This window comes from Hypomesus nipponensis, chromosome 8, assembly GCF_054491055.1.
Source record: "Hypomesus nipponensis isolate SF chromosome 8, ASM5449105v1, whole genome shotgun sequence".
NCBI classification, from domain to species: domain Eukaryota; kingdom Metazoa; phylum Chordata; class Actinopteri; order Osmeriformes; family Osmeridae; genus Hypomesus; species Hypomesus nipponensis.
In genome coordinates this window covers 18,119,293-18,137,658 of record NC_140368.1, presented here as the reverse complement: position 1 = coordinate 18,137,658, position 18,366 = coordinate 18,119,293, and the positions used below count along the sequence as shown (strand labels likewise).

Below are 18,366 nucleotides of genomic sequence, written 5' to 3'. Positions count from 1 at the left end.
TGATACATTAAGGCATAATATTGGAAAAAAAGTGTACAAAGGTATTTATGGGTTATTTTGCTATTATTTTACTGGCCCGGCCTATTTGAGATTAGATGGCGCTGAATGTGGCCCCTGTACCAAAACGAGTTTGACACCCCTGCTTTAGGATGTTCAGAACTATCGGGAGAGATGTAGATGGATTCTATACATAAAGTAAATCATCTGCGTACAGTGACAGCTTGTGTACTGATGCCTGCCCTCAAATCTATCCTCAGATCTCAGCCAGATGGCCAAGGGCTCAATGGCTATGGCAAATAATAAATGGGATAGTGGACACCCTTGGCTTGTGCCACCAAATTATTCGCACAGAAGCTACTGGTGTGGAGTATAGTAATTTCACCCATTCTTATAAAATTCTGATTTGCCACTCTGTGAAGTCCTTATAGCACTGATAACCTCAGTTAAAATTAGCTGAAATCTGAGCTGATTGAAATCATCAGTTCCTCGTCCACTCTAGGAAACTCAATGGTGTTTATTGTACTGACTGTACTGGGCCCGGTTCGTCGTAAGGGTTGAAGCTAAGTTAATCAATTGTCCCTTTAGTCCATTAACATTAGCGAGCTGATTGAGAACAGCAAATATCGGTTTGTCAACAGCTGATCCGCATCCAAATCATGTGGTTAATTTCAATCAGGCTAAACTTATCTGGGAAATTGCACGTGCACGTCCTACTTCAAAAAGCAGAAAAGGTCAATCACCAAAACCGTGATTTGCTAATGGTATGACGGCAGAAAAAGACGAAAGAGAGAGAGATGATATTCTTGCCATCCGAGCAAACTATTATAATGAGTCTACGAAGACAATAAGCATATTATCATGGCTTAGTCAAACACTGCCACCGCTGCCAGAGCAAGACAAGCAGCATTGGCAAAAAAATTGCCAATGCAATTAAAAAATTAAAATAAATAATGGAAATTAATCATTGAATGAGATCTTGCTAGCGAAAATAATGATCACAACTCTTTCAGAATAATAGATAATAGATAAAAACAAGGACAAAGAGTATCTAATTGATACAAATTCATAGACACTTATGAGGATATATGTACTGAAAGCCCTTATATCATGGACTATATATGTGTATATGCATGTAGGCCTATGTGTAAATCCCTCTTTGATTTCATTGACTGGGACATGGCCAGGGAATATGATGAATTCATTCATCAGCTGGTTAAGTGCCAAGTAAGCTTTTTCTTACAGCAACGCATGCTGCGGCTTTGCCAATGTTTTCTGCATCGCCTATACTGTATAAAAAGGTACCTGACGCAAAAAACCTCAAGACTATGCAGAGAGTCTGAAGCACAGTTAAAGTTTCAAGTAGCTTTATTGTCAATTTCTTCATGTCAAGACATAAAAAGGAATCAATATGACGTTTCCCATTCTCCCACAGTGAAACATGTAAAAAGCACAGGCACAACAGATAAGACAAGATATTTCCTAAAACATAGCGTTACATATTCACATACAGCAGCATAAGCTCATAATAAAGCATAAAGCTTGCTGCGGCGTGTGATATTTGCAATGTACGGCCCGAGAAGGTCTTGCAAATAAATGAGTCCTTGTCGGCTGAATCGATGTCGCTCAAACAAGAACTCATCCGTGTGAAATAAAGAATCTTGGCGATCGTAAAGAACTCTATTGGTATGGAAAGCTAATCGAACTAGAATATATCTCCTTGGTCAACTGGGTCTCTCAAAAAGGGAACTGCCATTTTATTTTCCGGGGGTGTGGAAAGCTTATCCAGCTACACTTACGTTGATATGTTACTATGGTGATTTATTGAAAGTTGCTTCCACTAACCAAAAAGAGAGGCGTTTTTTTTTTCTTAGCCTGAAAATTAGCTTGCTAAACTGCTTAGCGAGCTACGACGAATACCCCCCTGGTCGGGGGGTGGTCAACAACATGTAAATCAAAATAACATTTGGTTTATGTTTCATTTATGGATTTAGGATATTTCTGTAAAAATGGTTCCTGGTGAAGACCTAATATGTGAATAAGCCTGGATGCAAGCTCTGGCTTGCTGAGCAAAGAGTTTTCCCCCGAATCGAAGAATCGCTGTCTAGACCTGAGCAGCTGCAATTCTGCTTCATTTGTAGTTTCAAGGTCAAACTCGGTTTGGGGTTGCAAGCGCTTTTTATAAAATGACGGGTTGGTAGAGTAGCTATCATCGATTTCCACGAGCTTCTGTGACAGTTCTACTTGTCTGGACTTAAACAGTTTTTAGAGGTGCGCTGTGTAGGAAATTCTATGGCCTCTTAGGTGTGTCTTAAAAGCTTCCCGCAAGGTTCCTCGGTGTGTCATTTTTTTTAAAAAAGAGTTGCATATTGGATCTTAAGAAGTCCACAAGGGGGGGTCACTAGATAGTAAATGTGAATTAAATTGCCATAGTTTTAAGATGCGCTGTAGTTGGGAAATTGAATGTCTAGTGATGTGGGAGCATGATCTGAGATTACAATACTGTGATACTCGCATGAGTGTATATTAGAAATGAGTCTGTTGTTGAAGATAAATAAATCGATTGCAAATAGGAATGGTGGACGGGGTTTTTCCGGGGAACTTGGACCTCCATGGGTCTGACAAGCCCAATTCCCAAAGCCCAATTGGTATGTGTCAATGTTGGGAATAAAAGTGGAAAGCTTGGATATTCATTGTTCATCATCCCAATTTGGCGCATAAACACAAGCTGAAAACCTGAAGATGACTTGAGTGTTGCACAGCCTCCCTGACACAATAACAAACCCACCAGCTGGGTCAGCCACAACGTTTTCCAATTCAAATGGGATGTTGTTTTGAATCAAAGCAGCACCCCTGGCTCTCGCATTAAACCGTGAATGATAGAAATGTCTGAACCTACCCCTTTTAATGCGCAATATCTCGTCACTGCGCAAGTGTGTCTCCTGCAACAAAACCTCTCAAATCAAAGATGAGACATGATCTTATTTATTTCGAAGGCCTGGTTTGCCCCCTTGACATTCCATGATGGAAAACGAATGTTATTCATAGTTTTTTTTTTCTTTTTCACTTTCCATGTAGGCCTAATCGATGAATGATCTTGTATAGCATAGTGGAATATCTAGTAATATCTGAGATGACAGAGAGGAGAGATGGGGAAAAGGAGAAAGAAGAAGAAAAAAAGGAGACAAGGTGCAAAATCCAACCCCCCACCCCAGCCCACACACACATTCACAGTGCCCCACCCTTCCCCACCCGACCCCTTACAACTCCACAAATACCCACAACCCCTTGCACGAAAGTGCCGCTGAGCAAAATTCTCCCAGGGTTCCTTTCCTCAAATTTCCCAACCGATCACACATAGTAGTAAATTTAAGTCAGTCTGTACAAAGGCACGGCTTAACTGTGATTTCAACCAACTGTGCCATGCACTTAGGGGCTCAACGGGTGTGATAACAACATGGGCTAAATAAGTACAATGTAACAGTCCCACCCAAAAGGGGTGAGAAATAAAACAGTGAGCCCAACTTATTCTGTATGCCACTACAAATAACCTTGGCATCTTTTAACACCAACATATGCATATCCATACCTTCTCTGTCAACAAAACACCATTGCATACCTGCTCTCGTCGATGACATGTGGTTAGGACAGGCTATTGACAACTCAAACGCCTTTAACCAGTCTTCTGATGCGTGGCCAGAAGTTGCTGTGCCTCCTTTACTGACGAAACACGCCGTATGCCACACCAGATCCTGCTATCCTGACTTTCTGAGATGGGCATCACTGGCACTGCACTCCAATGGATCTCATCCTACCTGTCGGGAAGATCCTACCAGGTCTCCTGGGGAGGCAAACTCTCAGACCCTCACCAGCTCTCCACTGGTGTCCCACAGGGCTCCGTTCTTGGACCCCTCCTTTCTCTCTGTACACCACCTCACTTGGACCAATCATCACCTCCCATGGCTTCTTCTACAACTGCTACGCTGACGACACGCAGCTGTACCTGTTGTTCCCCCCGACTGATCCGGAGATCTCAGCTAGGATTGAGGCCTGCCTCACAGACATCTCCGCCTGGATGACCGAGCACCACCTCCAGCTGAACCTCGCCAAAACAGAACTTCTCATCATCCCGGCTAAACCCTCCATCTCCCACGATCTGTCAATCACCCTGGGATCTGCGACGGTGACCTCTTCATCCTCTGCCAGGAACCTTGGGGTTACCATGGATGACAAGCTCTCCCTCACGGCCCACATTGCTGCAGTCTCCCAGTCGTGTAGATTCACCCTCTACAACATCCGGAAGATCAGGAGATACCTGTCTGAGCACTCCACCCAGCTGCTAGTCCAAGCACTGGTCCTCTCCAAGTTGGACTACTGCAACTCGCTGCTCGCTGGTCTCCCAGCATGTGCAACCCGCCCTCTTCAGAGGATTCAGAACGCAGCGGCCCGTCTGGTCTACAATCTACCCATGTCACCCCGCTCCTCATCTCTCTTCACTGGCTACCCATCAACGCCCGTATCAGATTCAAGACCCTGGTACTGACCTTCCGAGCAGTGAACGGGACTGCACCCGACTACATCAAGTCTCTCCTGCAGCCTTACACCCCCACCCGTCACCTACGGTCTTCTTCAGACAACCTGGTGGTCCCGCCGCTCAAGACTGCCCGGTCCCAACACAAGCTTTTCTCCTGCCTGGCCCCCCAATGGTGGAACCAGCTCCCCACCTCCATCAGAGTCACCGACTGTCTCCCCACCTTCAAGAAAAGGCTCAAAACGCACTTGTTCCGGGAGTACAACAGCACTTAGGAATGCTTGCTTGATTGGACCTGATGTTAGTTTCCTCCAGGATCACAATGACTCTTATTGAGAGACTTGTTGCTTTTGTATGTTAGTTATAACCAAGTTAACTCTTGAAGTCTTGTACTCACTGTGAAATATTTTACTGTTGATTGTTATTCTACAGGTACAGTCTTGCACTTTTTTTCATGTTGTTTTAATTTGTAACATGTATAACCGCATGCTCTTATGGGTCTTCCCTTTGGCGCTTGTTTAGTTTTTCACTATGTATGCTTCATGTTTTGGCTGCTTGCAGTGTTTGGGACTACCTCGTTGTTATGATCACTGACCAATGCTCTTTTGTAAAGCTCTCTCTTGGAAGTCGCTTTGGATAAAAGCGTCTGCTAAATGCATGAATGTAAATGTAATGTAAATGTATGCTCCCGTCTTCAGCCTTGATAAACAGCCGCGCAGGGTACCACAGTGACGGCTTGAGATTGAGAACGTAGAGCTGGAGCATGACCTCTTTGTACTCCGAATGCTAGTCTAGCACTTCAGGGCAGTAATCCTCATATATGTAGACTGGCTTGCCGTCATATTTAAGTTTGCCTTGCTTTTTATGAGCAGCACGAATGACCACATCCTTGGTCTGAAACTTGTGAAAACAGATGATCACGGCTCTAGGTTTTCCCCCTTCTGCTGGTTTTGGTTTAAGTGTGTGATGAGCTCTTTCGAGCTCCGGGGGTTAAGGAAGCACATCCGTCCCCAGCATATCCATTAGGAGATTGGGAGAAAAAAGACATTGACCACAAACCCTCCACTGCTTCAGGCACACCAACGAGACGCAGGTTGCACCGCCTGCTTCTCCCCTCCACGTAAGTGACCTTGGCCTTCAGCTTTGCATTAACTTCAGCGATAGTCACCTGCGCCTCCAAGAGCTGTAACTGATTCAGCCCAGACTCCAAATCAGAGATACGCTGTTTGTAGTTAGTTACCATGGATTGTATCCCATCTAGCTTTGTGTCAATGGCAGCAAGCTTGTTTTCAAATCTTCTAACAAGTGAGGCAGGTTTGGTTAGTAGGTCTGCTTTGAGCTCCGTCGGCATGTTTGCTAGCGCAGCATTGTCAATAGCAGGGTCAGCTGCGGCAGCTTGTTCTGACTTTTTCTACGCTTGTTTGGTTGAGAAAACATGTTGTTGGGTGAGAAACTTGTTTGGCGCCGTTTGTTGTTCAGTTATCAATAAGTTGAGATCATGTATAATGACTTGTAGTTAAAATGGAAACGGTGTGGCAGGAGCCTGAGGAAACATGACTTCTCCATACTGCCTGCCAACCGGAAGTCCCTCATTAGTTTTATTACTAGTAGTTTAGTATGTGTAGAATAAGGGTGATTTAGAAACCAAAACTTCAAAGTCCTATGTCATGAATATTCCCTGCAGTGTTCCATAACATGATGCTGCAATAAGCCATTTTTCTCTGTTTGGTTTTGAGATACAAACAAAACCCTTTTTTCCCCCCTTTCCTTTCACAGCCACGTTTTTATTTCAGGCAACCCTGCATTGGGTTGCAAAAGGCGAGTTCTAGACAATTGTTATGGTACACTGACATTCTCATTGCGGTTTTGGATTTAAATTACGTAGTGTAGAAAATCACTGATGAAGAGGCCATATGGGGGAGGGAGCAACACCACACTCATGTGCTGCTCCTCCTTCCTACACCATAACCTAACCTGTACCACCTACACCTAAAATTTGAAATTGCACAAAAAATATCAAATGCAGGAGTGCTGCTTTTTAGAGAGCAAATAGCATCAGCGCAAAATTTGTTAAACAATAGTGCCACAAGTACATGTATTCCCGTTAGCTTTCACAGAGCTTACACCGAAAAGTTTCTAGTCTTGATTACTATGCTTACCATAATAGAATGCCATGTATTTTTGCTTACATAGTTCAAAGACACAATAATGCGGAATCATGGAATACAACCAGTGAATTGTCTTATGCCAACCAAGTGTCCCATCTGGGGACGTGTTTAAGCAAGTCTCTCACTCTAATTTCACTCAGATTTTACCACCAATTTACCATAACTGAAACGAAATTCATAACCTGTGAAACAAACAACAGAATGGCATGTAATGCAACTGATGTATATTTAGCAGTGTAGTCAAGTACAAAATAAGTAAGTATGTGGGCTCACCTTGAAAACAAACATTTCCCTCTTGAGGATGGCTAGAGTGTTGAAGCTCCCGTCGCATATGTTAGGCTTGGCGTTGGGGTGGGAGGGCCGGTCCCCTGTGGGAATTTGGGGGGGTGTTGTCTGCCTATCAGGCTTGCGGGGGTTGGAGGGGGGGTGGGCCTGGGGTGGAGGTACTGTGGGTAGAGGCTTGGTTGGCTGGGGGATCTTGTCAGGGGGACCTGTGTGGTAACAAATTATAAATTAAAACTATTTACTGCAGCCCATGAATTACATATGTGTGAGGTGAAGTAATTTAAATATGCCCACATGGTGTAAAGATTAAGACAACCTAAAACCCAAATAATTTTCTCAGTGCCCCCAAAATGAAAAGTTCCTTCTCGATTGCTGTGGCTCATCTCTCTCTCAAAAAAAGGACATTCTCAAAGCTTTAAATACAGTTGCCAAAACAGGGTGTCTACAGGTATAAACAAGTTAAATTTAAGACTTTTTAATACCCCTTCTAAATAAAATTTAAGACCAAACTTGCGATGGAAATACAAAAAGTGGAAACATACAGTAATCTTTCCAAGTAAACACACTGATGTTGAAGTGATGTTTACCCTGCTGTTCAAAATGAACAGTATGGTAAAATGACAATAATCGGTTGAGTTTAAGAACATTGACTAAATGTGTGTAATGCGAAAGGATAACACAAAAATGTCATTGCTGTCCTAAATTATATTTATTATAACAATATTTTCTGAACATTTAGGTCCCATAAACAAATGCTTATAAAATCAAGTAAATATATTAATTAATACTGTTCCCTTTGAACAAAAAAATAAATAAAATAACAAATAAATGACAATTCCTGCTGCTTTTAAAATGCAAATACATTTACATAATAGAATGCTTATGTATGTGTGACAGAGAGAGAAACCTAGATGGATGGTTTGCAGTTTGTGGAGGACACATCATGGACATAGGGTAGACAGCAGAGTGTTTTTTCCAGCCTGTTTGCTACCTCAATCAGTATTGTCTTCTTCTTTTTGAGCTGCTCAAGGTGGTCTTCTGCAGCTTATCTCTTTTCTCTTTGTGCAGTGCTCGCATGCTTTCTCTTTTCCTGGTCCAGGTGTAGCCGATACTGAGACCTCGCTGAAGCTGCAGCTGCCATAAGCTCCTTTGTCAGAGATACTTTGAGAACCCCCCCACAGACAGAGACATAGTCACATATCATCCTCTGAGCAACCACGGTGTCTTCCTTCATGTTATCAGCCTCTATCTCCTTATTGACAGAAAAGCCCCTCTCAACCGTTGCTTGGCCATGGGAGAGTAGCAGAAGTTTCCTTGAGAAAGTCCAGAGTTCAGGGTAGGATTGATGGAGGAATCCATGCAAGAAAACATCCAGTCTTGTACGCATGGGTTGGAAAGCAGAGAATGATTCATCATTTGCCTCCAAAGACAAGAAATTTCCAAATTGCTGGACAATCACATCACCTGTCGCAAAACAGATTAACACGAAAATCATTTAAAAATCGATACATGTAAATGAAAAAGTTTAGACACAAAAATCACATTAAGTGTGACAATGTCCATTCTGCTAGACTTCAAAATCTTAAGTACCGGCAGAGACGCCTCCTGACAGCTGGTGATCATGCAGAAACCTCTGAACCACTCCTTTCATTCTTTTACAGCTCAAGTCGGGATCTGAGAACATGTTCGTTGGGTCCAAACATGCCATCTGCCTCACAATGGTGTACTTCAGTGGGCTCTTGTCTTGCATTTTCTTGACAATGTTAGTCAAACAGTCCATGCAGTCCTTTCTAAATGCCAACACACTGAGCTCGCCTACGCTACTGTTGGGGCTACTCTGGCATTCCTAACAGGAAGAGGGGACGAGGGCCTGTGAGATTTTACATAAAGTTTTATGTAAAAATAAAGTTTTGATTTCCTGTACCTTAACCATTGTTTGACATTTAACACCTTTGCCTTTACCTTTAGGACTGCTTCTGCTCATAATCCAATGTCCACATGCTTTAGGTGAACCCTTGCTTTCTTAGCAGTTGTGTCCAGTTTGACTATTTGCAGTGCTGTGATGTCATTAAGGATTTCTGCCTTGATGAACCTCTTCAGCAGGCTCTGAGAACATATACAGTTCAACATATATAAATAAAAATACAAATTTAAGTGTTGGAGAGGAGTTGTTGAATTCAAATTGAAATGCCATACACTTTATCCATCCATGGCATGTTATACATTACCTTCATGAGAACAGACAGATCTTTACTGATGAATGGCATCACAGGCTCATCTGTATGATATTTAGTCAAAAATGAATTAATGCCATTTCACAAATTAAACAACGTCAGCCATCCCTATAGCCATAGTGTATACTATTTAGACACATTGGCAGGTAAACACCAGACTCTACTACCATTCTTACCATAATTTGTCTAATTGACGTGTAGTGCCTTATCCATAGCTGTTATTCACTTGACAAATCAGTAAAGCTTAACCATATGATAGGCCCTACACTAACATATAGAAGAGGTTAGTTCATAAATATATTTATGGCACACATACTTTGAAATGCTGAAGTAGGTCCAGAGCAGTTGCATGGCCCATGAACTGTGATCCATAAAATCTTGACTGGACGTGGTCATTTAACCAATAACGCACATGCAGGTCCAGTTGTTTGGTTTTGGTTGTCTGGTTCAGCGTCTCGTCGAACATGATGACAAATGCACCGCATTTTTGGACTTCGGTGATTAGCTCTTTTTTTATGTACGGCGCCAATCCAATTTTAGCCACGTGTCTTGTCTTTTCCACAAGTAAATGACTGTACAAGCCCCAAATCTGGGAACATTGCTTTGAACACTTCTTCAATACCGTCATTAGACCTGCATGAATGGTGGCTTGTCACAGTCCTCAGCAGCCAAATTACCTCAGCTTTTAGTGTTGGCCACACATTGCTCGGAGGTCAGATGGCACGGTTGAGACGGTTGGCTCTGGATTTACTATGGTGACATCCAGAGTTGTGTTGACGTCGTTGCTAGCGGTGGAGCAGAAACTTGCGATTGCAGGCTGCTGGCGTGCCTTTGCGTAGTCTCTGTGCTTCTTGCTCTGCAGGTGAGATTCCACCACTCTGATCCCCATTGTCCCAAGTTTAAATGTTTTCCGACACATAATACAGCTTGCTTCAGAAGCATTTCCCGGCACCGACCTTAACCAGAAATACTCGTTCTTTTCAAGCCATTTAGTGTTGAACTTGCATTTCCCCATGTTTTGTAAGTTCAGTGGCTGATAGCCACCTGTATGGCCGATGCTTTACGTCATCAAAAGATGCGCAGTAGGCTACGCTCTGATGTAACCATAGACAACGCAGCGGATAGCCTACCGGAAAAAAATATTCAACCTGGCAGAACGGACGCATTTTCGCAGTGACGTGAAAAAAGACTTTTAAGACTTTTTAAGGCCTTATTTTTAGGAATAGCGATTTAAGACTTTTTAAGGACCCGCGGCCACCCTGCAAAATAACCTAGATGGTTCAGCAAAACACCATGGCACACCTGCAAATGGTCATATCTCTCCCAAAAGAGACTACTCATCAGTCAAAATGTTAAACTTTTCTCATATAAATAGTCAGTGTCCCCAAAATGAAAAGTCCCTTTGGCATTGTGTAAACACTGCAGGTCAAAATGTTTAGATGTTTTGTCAATATGGCAGTAGACCTTAGAAATATCCCTCATGTGCACTGTGCTACAGTTACTGTAGTAGATGTTTTCTTTCCAGAATACTATGCGTCTTCAATCTACCCAGACACCCCTCATCTTCCTCCACTGGCTTCTGTGAAATACATTTTGGGCCTTTGTACAATGAATGTGTTTTAGGAGAAGTTTACAGTTGGCTAAAAAGCTTGATACAATGTATGTTGATTCAACTCATTTGGTAGAGATGCCACCTGTAGTTTTATAACACCTAACTAGGAGACATGAAGTCTAAGAGACGGGAAGTCTGGGTGACCTGAAAGAGTTTTTGTCACCTGGGGGGAAGAGACAGTTGTTCCGAAGACAATGTGGATTCAACTGTATTGTTCTAAGGATTTAACCAATGACAGAAGAGATTTGGTATAGCTTCATGTTTGTAGGATGGACCAATGACTTTTGAGAACTGTCGTATCTATAAAATGGTCTGTTGAAGAATGTTCTGGGGGGTTCAGGGCCATCAGTTGAGTAGTGCTGGTGGGTTGGATTCTCCCGGATCCATTCTAGAATGCTAGATGGAGCTGTATGGAATTGTCTTTGTGTTATTGTCTTATGTTTGTGTGCGGATGATGTTATGTTGTTAACGTTATTATGTTTAAATCTACATCAAATAAACATTAACTCTATACTACACCCAACTTCAGCTTGAACGATTGATTCTCTCAAAAACTTCCAAGACACTTCCCATCACGGCCCGTATCAGATTCAAGACCCTGGTACTGACCTTCCGAGCGGTGAATGGGACTGCACCAGACTACATCAAGTCTCTCCTCCAGCCTTACACCCCCACCCGCCACCTACGGTCTTCTTCTGACAACTTTCTGATGGTCCCACCTCTCACGTGCACCCGCTCCCAACCCAAGCTCTTCTCCTTTCTGGCCCCCCAATGGTGGAATCACCTCCCCACCTCCATCAGAGACACTGACTGTCTCCCCACCTTCAAGTAAAGGCTAAAGACGACTTGTTCCGGGAGTACTCAGGAATGATTTGCTGGACCTGATGTTAGTTTCCTCCGGGGAAATAAGGACTCTTATTGAGGGACTTGGTGCTCTTGTTCGTTAGTTGTAACTGATTTACTGTAACTTGTTGTACTCGCTGTAAATTATATTACTGTTGCTTGCTTTCTTTCAGGTAAACTCTTGCACTTGTGAGGTTCATGTTGTAATACGTGCTGTCAAACGATTAAAATATTTAATCGCAATTAATCGCATTAATGTCAAAGTTAACTCGCGATTAATCACAATTAATCGCACATTTTTATCTATTCTAAATATTCCTTGATTTCTTTTTATCCCTTGATTTCTTTTTTTCTTTTTGTTCTTTTTAGAAAAGTGGTTCGGATTGCTTTGTGCAAATATTTTTTTTAATTGAAAACAACATTGCAATCGCCTGGCTTTGACGAGGGGGCGGAAAATTCGCATCAGCTGTGTGCTTGGCCATCAAGTGGTATTTCAGACTGGACGTGCTGCGATGATAGCTCAGTTTACAACGACAAAACACACAGATCACTTTGGTCTTGTCAATGGAACCATTTGGCAACTTTTTTAAAGTAAACTTTCCATTCAGAATCTTATTGGCATCCATTTCGACGTTTCGTGCTCGCCATCCACTCAAAAGGTAACGTTAGCCTACTACCAGAGAATGTCTAATATCCGTAAACGGGCTATGCTACTACTCTTTAGCCGGCTCGCAAGCCAAACAAGTTTGTGTGGCGTGCCTGTTGTTTTGTTCCCATTTGTTTCATTGATCTATGCACTTTTGTAAAGCTCTCCCTTGGAAGTCTCTTTGGATAAAAGCGTCTGCTTAATTAATACATGTTAAATGTGTATCAAACAGAAAAAAGATTACGTAATTCAAAAGTAGCCACAAGGTTTCACATTAGGGCTGGGCGATTTGGGTAAAAAATTATCGATATAGATATTTATATTTACATTCAATAACGATAATTAAGACGTTACACCACAGATCTGTAGTAGTAGCAAAACAAGTCTCTTCCTCAACTTTTTCCCTACACTCTGCTTAAAGTTTAGGCAGAGCGGTGTGAGAGAAATGTTTGCGGCCAGGGAGCACGTACCTGGGGTCAAGTAACTTAAGCTTTTTAAAACCTTGCTTTTTATCAATAGCCTACCTATCAATACCTTGGCGTAAACTCACACTTTCTGCATGTTCCAACGAGTGATTTTGCTTCAGGTGGTAAAAAAGGTTTCTTATATACTAGTATTATAATTGGACCAATACGCTGTTCTTATTGGTCGAGAGACGTTCAAAGAAATCCGCAAAACCGTTCGCGGACTTCTCCGTTTGCGGACCAACGATTTACGGACCTAGCAAGCGGTTGCCTTGGAGATGTTGACAACATGGCGTCTGCTCCAGATTCGTCGTGTTTGATTTGGAATTTTCCTGCGTGTTGTTGTATTGTATAAAAAAAACTAATATGGGCTTTTCGACAGATCTACAAACACCTTTGTAAGCAGAGATTTGTTAACGTTTGTTAACCGAGACTGTAAGTCGAGGTCAACAAGAAGTCCACATTTGCAGTTTGTCGTAGGCTATTACCAGACTTGGTAGCCACCTTTTTGTTTACACCAATTTGCATCGGACCATGCTCTGTTCTTTGTCGGATTTCAAAAAGCCAAACAACTTCCAAATAACTAAAGAAGACAAACCCTTTTTATCAATAATTTCTTCATTGGAAGTTGCTCCCTTGCCATGGCTATCGCTGCCACTGTTTTCGGCAATAAGACTAATTTTCCACGGTTAACATTAGCTACTCCACTCGAGGTGCTCAGTATATTTTAGTGAGCGTAGGCTACAATTTCTGCTGCATCACAGAAATTAAATGAACTGCTGTTCCTAATTATTCTCTATCAACATTATCAATATTATTAAAAATGAATTAATGTTACAATATCTGTATTGAGGGAAGTCATTACTTCGATAATGATTTTTATCGATTTATCGCCCAGCCCTATTTCACATCATATTGCACTCACACTGCCATGGAAATTGTTACTGTAATTGCCATACATCGTGGTTACTGTAACAGGAAATGTGTACAGCACAATATACTGTCATACAATAAGCACATCAAAACTAACATTATGAATAACCTACACTAACAACACATACGGTAAGAAAGTAAAGCAAAGCTTTTGAGTTTCACTAGTCGTCGTCCTCACTCTCCTGCTCATCCTCGCGCTGCTGTCTGTCTGGCCACAGATTTCATCAACGTCACATCTGATGTTCTCCCTCGCAATGCAACAGGGGATGAATCATTGTGCATGCCGCAACGATCCCCTACACTGATCTGCTGTGACATCATCACAAGCAGTATCCATTGCCTGGAGAAAAACCTTTTAGGCCGATGCTCATAGACCCTCCACCTCCATGCAGAAAAAAAACTCCTCGATAGGATTGAGGAATGGGCAGTAAGGTGATAAGAGTACCATCAGCATTCTTGTATCGGCAGTGAACTCTGATGAGTGGGCCACGGCGGAAGCTTACATTGTCCCACACAATGACAAATGTAAGCAAATGAGGCCCTACCAAACCCCTCTCATGTAGAGGGATAAGATCAGAGTGCCCATGGGCCTAGACTGGGAATATGGGTGACTACACCATTCTCTGAAATGGCAGCACACATGGTGACAGTATATTACAGTACATACCATAAGGTTTTTCATGGTATATACTGTATGCCTGAAATATTTTAACAGTTGAGTGAACTATTGTGCAGGTGATGATGTACACAAGGAAATTATGCCAATATGTTTTGCAGAGGATAACCACTTGACTGAGAAGCAACAGTCAGTTTAGACCAGGAAGATAATTCAATTGGTAATTGGCCTAACTGAAGGGAATTGTACTTAACCATCATTTGAAATTTGTGACAACTGTAGGCAATGGTACTTGTCATTTGCAACAATGTGCTAACACAATTGCAATTTGGTTAAAGGAAAATTCAAATGAGTTGTGAATAAGTGCCCAGCGGTTTGGAGGTTTGCACGTGATATTTTGAGAATGTCATTTCCAATTTGTGAAATGAGCCAAATTAATGGAGAACTAGAGAGGGTACCATTTCTGGGGAAATTGTAGGGTGTGCTTGCTTACGTCAGTTGCAGAGGGATCCATTTTTTAATGACATTTTTACAACTGATATTTCTGTATGTTTTATATCAAAAATGCATAGCCTACTTATTATTTACAAAGATTACACAGATTTAAAAGCATATTTTTTTCTTCTCATTTAAATCTCAAAATACTAAGAGTGAAGAGTAGGCTAGAATGGAATAGTTGTTTTCTCATTTCCCCTGCTAGGGGGAATGGTGATCAGCAGTCTCATAGTTGAATCTAAACTAATACGTTTGGCAGACCGGTTTAAAAATGTACCTAATCTCTACGACTTAAACGTCATTTTAAGTTTTTCCCTTGTCGTGATATTTTCTGGCATTTAGCCTACTCATATTGCATTCATTCATTAATACAGAACCCCCTTTGAAGCTTATTTTAACAACGACGTTATCAGCAGTAGCTATCTCAGATGTAATCGCAATTCAAATAGTACCATCTGCTAACTGAAAATATGCCCCCAAAAACGTAAATAACCTTGACATTTATTTAGTGTAAAATCCCACATTCATAAAAGTCTCAGTGGTAGCGATCATTGTCAGTAGCAAGGCAAAATACGATAAAGCCCTGTATGGAGAAGCTGCCCCGGTCAATTGTACTACTACAGTACAGTACTAGACTGTGTTCGTCTTGGTAGCAATTGCATTGGTTGAATTCCGTTGTACGGTTTAAGCTGAAATGAATTATTTTTATGAACAGATTGACAAAGTTTAGGCTGTGGCAATCAAGTTCAGGTTAGTAGTCACTAGTCAGATAGTTTCACTTATTGAAAGACTTTTGATTTAAGTAAGGGTAGTGCCGAACATATGCCGCCGTTTGACTTCCTACTGTAAACAGCTTTGCCTGTGGAGATGTTTTAATTAGCTATGTACCTAGACTAGGCTTGCAGTGAGCTACACTGGTTTGAAAACCAGGTAATGATAATTTCACCCACAAATCGTTTACTTGTAATCCAATGTTATAATAAATCCTACAACGAAAATGTATTTGTGAGGAATGTTTTTTTAACGATTGAAAACAGATGCATCATAGACCGCTGTAGTATGTGTTACCCGGACAACAGAGGCTAATGTCATGATGCCTATGGTTCAGTGAAATAGTAGACTACCGTTTCCGAAAGTAGATGTACTTTCCCTATATCATCTTATATTGTACATTACATTTCATAATTTAGTTTTTTCAATTACAATGTTAAATGAGTAAATAGTTATCACACTGGCCTCTTTGCTTGTGGCGTTTCTGCAGCTGCCTTGCAGTAAAGTTATAGTTAGCCTAGCTATCTCCCAGAAGTTAATGAGCTCCTAAACCAATGTTCTGCTAGAGGTAGTCACGTGTTTTCGTGACGTTAATGACGTATAACGTCACGTCAGAGACTGTGGCTAGCAAGTTAGCCACCGTTAGCTTCACCTTTCGCCACAAAGGTAATTTAAACTTAAACCATGCAACGGAACGTTAATAAAAAAACAAGCAACTCAATCGCTACCAAGACGAAACTTTTGACATCGATGTTGTCTATGTAGCCCAAATATTGATGAAGGCTTAGGGGTGTGAAGAGAAACAATAAAAATATGTATGTGAAAGAACAAAAGGTTGTGCCCTTGCCGAAGGCAAAGCACACCCAAAAACTGTAAGAACATCTGAGCAATGCATTTTCATGCACCATCTTCATCACAACACCTCCTCCCAACACACCCATAACCTGTGAGGCTTACTTTGAGACAGACTTTGTGGAATCTCCCTAAATATCAAATGCCCATCACAAAGGTTGCGTGAGAGAGCGGGATCACAAAGAGCGGGAGCATGGTTACACCGTTTGATGACAGAAACGAATGAATGTCCAGTCTCTTTTTTGTAACATTTTGTAACCTTTTGTCATACAGACATTAAGTACAGAGAGCCCTGGTGAAACTCGCTATTTAGCCATTGTTAATCAATCCCTCTTTTCCTCATTAAATTAGTACTCTAAGGACACATGCTTGAGTGCTTTCTGAATTTTATGTATTTTCTCTCATTTCTAGTTGTCCAAGACAGGGGTTCCCAACGACCTGGCCTCGGACCGGTGCCGGGCTGCAGATCACTGCCCATCGGGCCGTGGGTAGCTGACAATAAAACTTTTAGCTTCCAGAGTTGGCCGTCGCATGATTTCAAGGAATCTGTTGCATAGAGTTTGTTAACGAGTAATCTGTGTTCGATGCATCTATTACTCATGTCTGTACAAAAAGAGTAATGCTCTGATTAAAATTATACGTACGATGACTTAGCAATATGAGCATGATTTCGTACTGTGTGGTAGGCCTACTGTGTGGCTAAGCCAAAAAAAAAGGCACATTTGATGACCTATTTTAAGAGTCCGGTTGAAGACACAAGGCACAACCATGAGAGTGAGGAAGATACAGATGAGCCCCCAGCAGCTAAGAAAAAAATAGGTATTTGTAACAATAACTGGAAGCCTACCTGAGTGAGTTGGCTGAATGGACATGCTACCGGGTCGGTAAAATATCAAATATGCATACCGAAAAAAAAGATTGGGATCCCTGGTCTAAGACACACCTACACCTTTTACACTAATTAAATAAAATGTGAATAAGTTGACCATTAACAATAAAACTACGTGATTCAAATACAGTGCATCCGGAATGTATTCACAGAACTTCACCTTTTACACATTTTGTTGTTACAGCCTTATTCCAAAATTTATTAAATAATTTTTTTCCTCAAACTTCTACACACAATACCCCATAATGACAAGGTGAAAAAAGTTCGTTTTTCAAATTTGTATAGATAACATAACATGTATATAAGTATTCACAGTCTTTGTGCAATACTTTGTTGAAGAACCTTTGATAGCAATTACAGCCTCAAGTCTTTTTGAATATTATACTACAAGCTGGGCACACCTATTTTTGGGCAGTTTCCCCCATTCTTCTTTGCAGGTCCTTTCAAGCTACGTCAGGTTGGATGGGGAGCCTTGGTGCACAGCCACTTTCAGATCTCTCCAGAGATGTTCATTCAGGTTCAAGTCTAGGCTCTGGCTGGGCCACTTAAAGACATTCAGAGTTGTTCCAAAGCCACTCCTTTGTGATCTTGGCTGTGTGCTTAAAGTCGTTGTCCTGTTGGAAAATGAACCTCTGGAGCAGGTTTTCATCAAGGATGTCTGTGTACATTGCTGTATTAATCTTTCCCTCGATTCTGACTAGTAGATAATTTCTACATCTTTGTAATGTATCACACAATTAAACCATAGGACAGCGCTCTTACCACTAAGCCATAGTCAAACTAGTTGAAAATATGAAAAATTATAGCAGAACCTAAATAAACGTACAAGTAATGAGTAAAATAGTAAAGACTTGTTTATAATACAACAAGATGTATGATAACATATTTTTGACATGTACACATCTAAACATTTGTCACATAACCTTTATTTATCAAATTGTCAACGAAGTTGCTTTGGACAGCTTTGTTTCCCCCATCACTACCTTCAATGCTGCAGAAACGTTTCTGTACTCTTCCCCAGATCGGTGCT

The 18,366-nt window shown here is 41.4% G+C and overlaps 1 protein-coding gene and 1 pseudogene across 4 annotated transcripts in view; both read right to left on the bottom strand.

Moving 5' to 3' along the window:
• mmp16a (matrix metallopeptidase 16a (membrane-inserted)) overlaps positions 1–18,366 on the bottom strand; it is a 203,394-nt gene that overhangs the window by 60,749 nt on the left and 124,279 nt on the right. For all 3 annotated transcript variants that reach the window (XM_084702673.1, XM_084702674.1, XM_084702675.1), the window contains one exon: positions 6,970–7,187. In XM_084702673.1, the coding sequence (XP_084558799.1) occupies positions 6,970–7,187 (218 nt within the window). The remainder of the gene's footprint in view (positions 1–6,969; positions 7,188–18,366) is intronic.
• On the bottom strand, positions 7,680–10,916 carry LOC146276190 (uncharacterized; annotated as a pseudogene). The gene is made up of 5 exons (XR_014766365.1): positions 9,528–10,916; positions 9,210–9,283; positions 8,944–9,087; positions 8,572–8,827; positions 7,680–8,445 (listed from the first exon to the last, which is right to left on the bottom strand). The product of XR_014766365.1 is annotated as an uncharacterized LOC146276190 (transcript).